Source organism: Colossoma macropomum, unplaced genomic scaffold (assembly GCF_904425465.1).
Source record: "Colossoma macropomum unplaced genomic scaffold, Colossoma_macropomum, whole genome shotgun sequence".
Lineage (NCBI taxonomy): Eukaryota > Metazoa > Chordata > Actinopteri > Characiformes > Serrasalmidae > Colossoma > Colossoma macropomum.
This window is the reverse complement of record NW_023494787.1, coordinates 44,270,126-44,279,320: the sequence shown is the minus strand read 5'-3', so window position 1 is coordinate 44,279,320 and position 9,195 is coordinate 44,270,126. Positions and strand designations below refer to the sequence as shown.

General features: G+C 40.9%; 1 protein-coding gene across 1 annotated transcript; it reads right to left on the bottom strand.

The window, feature by feature from the left end:
- Window positions 1-3,349: 3,349 nt before the first annotated feature.
- eif3g (eukaryotic translation initiation factor 3, subunit G) lies at window positions 3,350-7,377 on the bottom strand. The gene is made up of 10 exons (XM_036567522.1): window positions 7,279-7,377; window positions 7,142-7,188; window positions 6,397-6,485; window positions 6,237-6,296; window positions 6,013-6,117; window positions 5,334-5,523; window positions 5,072-5,179; window positions 4,825-4,961; window positions 3,563-3,669; window positions 3,350-3,480 (listed from the first exon to the last, which is right to left on the bottom strand). The coding sequence occupies exons 1-10, from the start codon at window positions 7,299-7,301 to the stop codon at window positions 3,465-3,467; spliced, it is 882 nt and encodes a 293-aa protein (XP_036423415.1). The 5' UTR covers window positions 7,302-7,377; the 3' UTR covers window positions 3,350-3,464.
- Between the last annotated feature and the right edge of the window lie 1,818 nt (window positions 7,378-9,195).

Below are 9,195 nucleotides of genomic sequence, written 5' to 3'. Positions count from 1 at the left end.
TACTCTGAAGAAGCATAAACATGGTCTAAATCTGCCTTCATGGACTGCTGCAATTTCAGAATTAACATTAATGGTATGTAAATAGGCTGTCAGCTATTTTGATTGTTTTCACTTAAGCAGTACATAGAAGGGAAAATCTTGATCCTGTTGTCCATGAAACTTGCAGAACTTGCTCATTGCAACATATTGAGTCAGCCTGAAAAGACTGGTGGACATACACCAATCAGGCATAACATTATGACCACCTTGTTTCTATGCTCATTGTCCATTTTATCAGCTCCACTTGCTATATAGGTGCACTTTGTAGTTCTACAGTTACAGACTGTAGTCCATCTGTTTCTCTGCATACTTTGTTAGCCCCCTTTTACCCTGTTCTTCTGTGGTCAGGACCCTCACAGAGCAGGTACTATTTGGGTGGTGGATCATTCTCAGTACTGCAGTAACACTGACGTGGTGGTGTGTTTAGTGTGTGTTGCACTGGTCTGAGTGGATCAGACACAGCAGTGCTGCTGGAGTTTTTAGGTCAAGTCAAATTTATTTGTATAGCGCTTTTTACAACTGATGATGTCACGAAGCAGCTTCACAGAAATCCATTTAGGACAAAGTTTCAACATGAAATGTAAATCCTCCAGGTGAGCAAACCAGGGGCGACAGTGGCAAGGAAAAACTCCCTCAGAGCTGAGGAAGAAACTTTGGGAGGAACCAAGACTCACAAGAGGGGACCCATCCTCCTCCGGTCAAACTACCTACAAAATTATTATACTACTAATATTAATAGTAGTAGTAATAGTTAGGAGTCCACTTCAGTGTAGAGTGGGCAGCCAGTCCAAGGCAGGTGGCGGTGACTGGGGTGTGGGCAACTGGTCTGAAGCGGGTAGCCGGAGAGCTCTACAGACAATCATCCAGCAGTGTCCGGCCGGACAGGTGGGCAGTCGTTTTCTCGGAAGAAAGGTAGGGAAATGGAGTTAGTTTAGTTCTGTATGGGTGTATGTATAATAATATGTAAAACATTTCCAGAGTGTGGCTAACGACTCCGGCAGATCTGACCACAACAGCTTAACTAAAAGGAGAGAATCAAAGGGCACACAGATACGGGAGCACCCTGAGACAATTTGACATCCCTCCGCTCCACCGTCCACAAACCTGAGTGATCGCGTGCGAGCGGCGGGACGACAGCAGCGTCTCAGTTAAACACCTCAGTGTCACTGCTGGACTGAGAATAGTCCACCAACCAAAAATATCCAGCCAACAGCGTCCTGTGGGCAGCGTCCTGTGACCACTGATGGAGGACTAGAGGATGACCAACACAAACTGTGCAGCAGCAGATGAGCTATCGTCTCTGACTTTACATCTACAAGGTGGACTGACAAGGTAGGAGTGTCTAACAGAGTGGACAGTGAGTGGACACAGTGTTTAAAAACTCCAGCAGCACTGCGGTGTCTGATCCACTCCAGCACAACACACACTAAACACACCACCACGTCAGTGTTACTGCAGTACTGAGAATGATCCACCACTCAAATAGTACTTGTTCTGTGAGGGTCCATGGGGGTCCTGACCACTGAAGAACAGGGTAAAAGGGGGCTAACAAAGTATGCAGAGAAACAGATGGACTACAGTCTGTAATTGTAGAACTACAAAGTGCACCTATATAGTAAGTGGAGCTGATAAAATGGACAATGAGCCTAGAAACAAGGAGGTGGTCATGATGTTATGCCTGATTGGTGTAGATCTATAATTGCAATATTGGGCACTCCTTCCGAAGTAGTGCTTGGACCCCACAGATTGCCACTTGGAGCTATTTAATAATTACCCGCCCCCATCCCCCCATCCACCCATCCCCGGCTCTATCGACTACATATAGCCTGTGGTTTTCATTTTCAGGGTTTGGTGTAGAACTGAGGTGTAACCAGAGTCAGTTTATGAAGAGCCTGGCCACTTCCTACCTCCCCCCACCACTCACAAGGTAAGTGTTTTGAACACTAGATGTCGCCATCCTGTAAAACTGACCTCCCCTGTTCTCCCTTTAAAACTGAATCTTCATCAAGCTTTAAATGTTTTTTAAAGACTGGAAGAAAAATATTAAAAAAAATAAACTTTCTTTGTTTGGGAATCAATCTGTTTGATGACCTTAATTCATAGTGGACACATCTTTCAGGACGTCCTATGCTGAAGTTTGCCATAAATGGTGTGTACTGAAAGATTAAAAAATTTCAGAATAATTCAGTCATTGAGATGAAAAAGTCATTCAGAGCATTTTGATATCGAATGCTTCATTTAGAGAAACTTGCACTCTGATTTCTTTACAGTGATGGTCAAAGGAACCGGGTGTAGCAGTGTCTCCATCACAACTATAGCCATTTTATTTACTCAAAATTATTGTCAAACAATGTCTCAGGCAGCATATTCATTACCTTTTCATATAAGAAGACGTCTGGTTCCTATCACCACCACTATGAACAATTTTGACTCTTAAGTTTCTCTAGAATGGAGCATTTCACCCCAAATCACTCTGAATGACTTTGTTTACATCTCAACAATTGAACTATGCCAAAAAAATTGTGGAACTCCCCTTTAAGTGCACCTCAGTCCTGCCTCCATATTCACCGTGTGTCACAATGACCTACCAACAAGGCAGAGGTGTCCAAAAGTCTGGAAATGAACAAAATTTTAAAACATTTGAACATTTTAAATGAGCTATGGCATTTAAGAAAAAATAAAAATAAATTATTTCTAGGTCACCATTCAAATTTTTACCTGTTTTTGAGTCTTATTCATTCTGTTGAAGCTCATGTTCAGACTCTCGGGTGGATGTGATCTACTAATCAGGTTTTTACACAAACTTTAATGCCAGCACACTGACAGAGTGCAGTGTCATTAAAAGCTAGATACATATTAAAATTTCAAAGATTTTACTTTACATTCAAATTCTTTTGCTGATAATTTTAATCACTTTTTTTGTATAAAACATGAAAAGAATGAAAAGTGGTAACATTTTCACTGGTCTTCTCAGACGTCAGGACCCTACTGTACTATCTGTTCTATACTAACTGTAGTACCTATACTGTACTAACAGTTGCAGCACTTTGTGATGATATCTGGTTTCAATAAATACTGATAAATCATAACAGCACTGACTAACCACACCACGTTTCCTTTACGTATCAGACGTCTGGCAGACAGCTGTGGTTCCCCAAAACGATTCAGTGTCAGTTCCTCTAGCACTAAGTGGGAGTGACTTAAGTATGTGGTTATCAAGAGCACTCGTTAATCTGGTGGTATGGTGTTTTCCATTATGCAAGGCAAAATGAGGAAAGTAACAACTAAATAAAAACGAAGTAGACAAAGATTTGAACCTAGAAGCAAACGGGTTTATTTCTTAACATGTTTATTCAATCAATAGTCAAATTCTACTGGGAGAACACTCGGACATCCTCCTGGAATATAAATGGAGCCCCCCAGTCTCAGTTGTTGGATGGTCTAGAAAAGACAAAGCATACGTTATTATGGTGCAACTGGTTATGTAGGAGCACAAACACATACGTTCTTCAGCAAAACTTACTTGGCCCATTCCACATTGAGAATAAGGTGATCGTATCCAAAGCCTGACACTCCTGCGATAGCTCTGGCAGCGTCCTCACGCCTGTGGAAGCTGATGAAGGCAAAACCCTGGAGAGCAAAACAAAGAGCATGACACTTGATGTTGAGCATATCAGGCCAAAGAATAATTCACACCAAAATCTTTTGAGACAGAGTAGTCTCCAGTGTTTCAGTCCACACTGCCTCTGCATAGGCGTGCATCTTATATCCATCAAAACACAAGCCCTTCTGTCGCACTGCACATGGAGCTAAGTGTGAACATCAGAGAGACCAATGCAAATACACCAATGCACACTGTATTATATTGAGTTCTAAAACATATTTCAATTAAAATCTTTAATATTTTGATCTTGGCCTAGTTGTTGCAGAGCTGTACTTACTGTATTTGGAAGCTACTGTTACGATAACAGATTTTTTCAGTTTATGTCGTGTGATTTTGTCCAGTGGTGTTGCTATAAGTGCTCAGGTTTACTTGCACTATTAAAGTCTCATGAATAAATAAACCGAAACAAATGAAAACGTGCCTGCTAAATATGACATGTTCGGAACTCCATTTTTGACATCGACCAATCAAAATCCCACTTTTAACTAATAACAATAACTTAAGCTACCCCCTCCTAAACCACCAACACACTCAAATGCCCAGTTACAGCACTGAATCTTGGCACTACAGTTTCTGAGAGGTTTGAGTTTATCGAGTCCTGTATTAGAAATAAAAATTTAAGGATTGAAAGTAGTCACCCGCAGCAATAGATAAATACATTAGCTACAGTTATCCAAATCATTAACACTGAAGGCATAAATGCAGGAAAATCACTAGAATTATGCTGCTCCTGTGTGTCCCACTGCAAATGTGTCACGCCCACCCAAAATCCTGGCACCACTACTTATTTTGTCACGAACACATCTGCTGTTTGTGTTAATCAAAATGGAAAGACTTTTTGCATCCCTAAAATAACATCTGAGTTTTAATTATGTCATTATGCTTCGGCACACAGGGAAAAATAACATTAACCAATAACATGTTTTACCTTCCCTTCCCTCTACCACTGTGTTTCACTTAGAAATACTTCATAATACAGAAGGGGGGCTGGGGATCCGATTAACTCGTGTTGTTTACGTGTCATCTCTCAGATTAATGTCCTGTGCGCTCCTACCAACAGTAATTTAATTTTTATAAGAATGCAGTGGTGGATCCCAATAACAATGTTACCTAACAATTACCTTAGACTGGCCAGTGTTCTTGTCCTTGGCCAGATAGATCCTGGAGATAGAGCCAAATGGTCTGAAGAGCTCCTGCAGATCCGTCTCCCTCGTGTCCTCGGATAGGTTGGTCACACGGATGGTAGCATTGTCATCAGCTGGGCAGAAAGAATAGTAATCATCACCTCTGGCAAATGATAGCTTGCCAACGTTATACACCAAGTCTAAGTGTCCCATCTCCCTTTGTGTGCATGTTCTGAGCGTTCACCTCTACGGTTCGGCTGCATGGATTCTCCTCTGCGTGTGCCTCCATCCCGCAGGCTGGGAGGAACATACTTCCCAGTTTTGTTCTGGACTGGCTGAGCAGGCTCAGGCTCTAGATATCAGGAAAAGGGGAAAAATAATCACTCAATTAAATGCTGATCAATTACAGAGTATAATCGATACTTATTTCTCCTTGGACTACTGCAGCTGTTGTCCCAGCACACTTCTATGCATAAGCCTTGTTACTTAATACCATGTTACCACACCTGCTGCTTTCTCTTTATCCCCTGTGGACAGACCCAACTGCTCTGCCAGCTCCTTCTGCATGGGGCCCAGAGTGTCTTTGTAGGGGCAGCGGGTGGTCCAGTGATCTCCTTTACAGATACGGCAAGACACAATTTTCTGGCCTTTCAGCTTGCTCATAGCATCCTCTTCTTGGTCTTGCGCATTAAGGTCCTGCAAAACATGGGAAAAGTCTTAATGGTCTTATAAAGCATTCAAACCAGAACTGTATAAATTGTATTGTGTATTAAATATGTTTGTTCCATCAATGGGATGAGGCATTTGGAGTTAAGGTAACTTTCTGGCAGGCCAAATAAAGGGTCCTCATGGGCCAACTTTAGCCCGTGAGCCACAGTTTGGGCAACCTTGATTTAAGAACATCAAAAACTGCAACACTGCAGCCTTTAGTGCCAGAAAGCACATCAAATCAAGTGTATATATATTAAGAACACTATGAACATTCAAATACAATGAAATATTTGGAGTACAATCCTACAGACAACATAAGGTGCATGGGGAGAGAACCAAAATCCAGGGAATGGGAGTGTTGCATGCACCAAAACAACAGGCAACAAATACTTAAAAAGACACAACAACAAGTATAACATGAGCAACAATGCTGCTCATCATTTGTTTTACCAACAATGTAAAAGATTCACTCACCTCCTTACTAGAGATGAAGGTCATGAATACATCATCGCTCACGGTGGTGGTGGCGACATTAGGTCCTGGCGGGTCAAATTCGGAATTGCCAAATTTTTTCCAGTTCTGCACAGATATCAGACAGAGACACAGAGTCAACCATAAACATAAATTATTATTGATTACAAAACATATGCAACCAAGTCTGAAAGACACAGAATATAAAGACCATACAGCAATCATACCTTTCTCCTAGCAACTGCTTTGGAGGCTTTCCTCGTCTCGATCTTGAAAGTTCGGACAATCTGTAGATGGGCAGAAGAACATGAAGGTGAGTGAGTGGGGAGAATTTCTAAATTTAGGAGACTCGACATCCTGCTTTGAGAAACAAATACCAATTCTCACCTTGTACTTCTTGCCATCCTCATCAATCTTGTACTCTGTCACGGTCTTAATGTTACCTTTGACAGTCTCTTTTGGTGATGGGAGAGTGCCTTTAGAAAACAATGTACTTCATTAGATATACTGAAAGAGGACAACTCAGACTACACAGATATTTAGGTGCACAACCCAGTATCCTCAAACTTTACTGTTGTTTTATCTGCCCATTAAGGCAGAGTGCAAACATGTTTGAGACATGACTAAATAACTAAACACATCATTAGAAAGTGAGAATAAGTAATGACTGAATGATTCTTTTGGTCTCAAAATGCTAGCAGGGGGCTTCGACATAGAAAAAGGGCAAACTATCCTATTCTATAGCTAAGCCTACTGTTAAATTACCTAACGGGGTATAAAATATAAATTAATGAAGTATTGTATTCCGCCATTTTATCTGACTGGGTCAAACAAGCTGTCTGTCTTCCACAGTTAAGTTACTGTAACGTCCAGCTGGCTCGCTAACGCTGCTTACTGCTACTAGCCTTCAGGCTAACGTTAAAGACAGCAAGTTCAGCGTAGGTTAGTTGCGCGATAACGGTCCCATTTAACCTGACAGGTCTGTTTAAAATGACATATAGGCATATATGTAACATTAAGAGAGTTATATGACGTGTTTTAAGGTCTACTCGGGCCTCGTGGCCTTGCAGACACAGACACGCTGGATAGTGAGCTAATGCTAATGCTAACGCTAACAGAGCCGGGCACGTACCTTCATCTCCCTCCTCTTCAACCTGGTCGGCCCAGCTGGGCTTTGAGCTGCAAAGAATATGCGTTATTAATGCACTGTGTGTTATTAAATTTCATGTTTATCTGACCATCTGTGCGTTTTCTGGAATAAACACTTACTCGTCGTATTCAATCGATGGCATCCTGGCGCACCGCTACTGTGAAAACGAGACCCGGGAACCAGAGGAGTTGATCAGCGCTATACAGCGCTCTCTACAGGCCGGGAGGAGGTCAGTCAGCGCGGACACAGACAGACAGCATCAGGAGAAAGTGTGGTTACTTAAAGGGACACTCCACTGATTTTTCAAAATTTCTGCCTATGTTGTAGAGATGTACACAGAGTAATGCAGAGTGGTTTGATGTAAGATGATTCATTGTAGAGAAACTTACTGATTCAGATTTCTTCAGTTCCTTCAGTGGTGGTGATAGGAATCATGGATCACAGCGACTACAACACAAATACAGCCGTTGTATTTACAGTCCAAAACCACCAGTGCACCTACACGTGTCCTCTGTGTTTTTATATGTAATGTTGATGATGGTTCGAAAAAATGTTAATCTTTGTTTTCTTTGGGGGCTATTCAGCCTTGAAGGGAAATTCCACTGATTTTTCAAAATTGTGGCGCAGTCGTGGGCTGGAGGTTAGGGAACAAGCCTTGTGAACGGAAGGTCGCCCGTTCGATCCCCTGAGCCAACAGTACGTGACTCAAGTGCCCCTGAGCACATAAGCCCCAACTGCGCCGTGGATAGGGCTGCCCACTGCCCCAGGCAAGTGCTCTCACTGACCCCTAGTGTGTGTGCATTCAGTAGTGTGTATGTGGGGTTTCACTGCACGGTTGGGTTAAAATGCAGAGGTGAAATTTCCCCGTTGTGGGACTAATAAGAGTAAAGAAAAAAACTCAGTGGTTCAGATATCCAGAGTGTTTTAATGTGAAACGGTTTGTTTCTAAAGTTACTGACTCATATTCTGATGTCCACAATGCAAATATATCGAGTTTATTTTCCATTCAAAACCACTGGTGAGCCTGGATGTGTCTTCTGAGGTTTTGTACATAAAGTTAATGATAGTAAAATAATGGTTAGTTGGTAGAAATAAGGTTTCTTTGGGGACTATTTGGCCTTATAACACCTTTTATGTATCCCTCCACCACGAATGGATTAAAATAAATTGATTAAACTACATTTTAGACCAAAACTTTATCACAAAGTTCAGACAGCAGGCAGTATGTTCATAACCATTTCATATAATAACTTACTGTAGTGTAGCTTTAAAAGACATTTAACGCCTCAGATGTCTGGTTCCTATCACCACCACTGTAAACAGTTCTGACTTGGCAAGTTTCTCTAGAACAAAGCATTTTACACCAAACCACTCTGACTGACTTTGTTTACACAACCATTGAATTATGCAGCAATTTTGAAACATTGGTGGAATTCCCCATTAACTGCTAAGGGAGTCTATTCCTGCCAAATAGAGGAGAAAAAAGTTTTCTGGCAAAAAAAGTAAAAAATGTGATAAATATCTGCTGTGTTAGAATAATGACTTATTTTCTCAAAATATTGACTCACTTTGTTGCAATAACGATTTACTGTGTTCTTCTGGGGGTGTGGCAAGTAATAATGTAATATCTTGTAATAATGACTTTCCCAAAATAATTGCTTATTTTTAATAACTCATTTTTTGACACAGTATATATCAAGAAAATAAGTCATTTTTTCAGGGTAGAATTTCCAGAAAATGGCATTATTTCGAGATATTTATATATTAAGTCAGGTTTTCATGACAATAAGTCATTATTATGCCACAAAGCCATTATCAAACATAAGCAGACTCAAACAGACTCACTCCGATCTTTCCACTGTAACTTCTAGCACATCTATACCTGCACATGTAGATTGACATCTTGTACATCCTCCATCTATATCTTGTATGATCTGGAATATATATGTAGTAATATGTATGTTTAAATGAGATGTGATAATAAACGTGATTTGATTTGATTTGATGATTCAAGTAAAAAAAAAAAAGTAGCATAG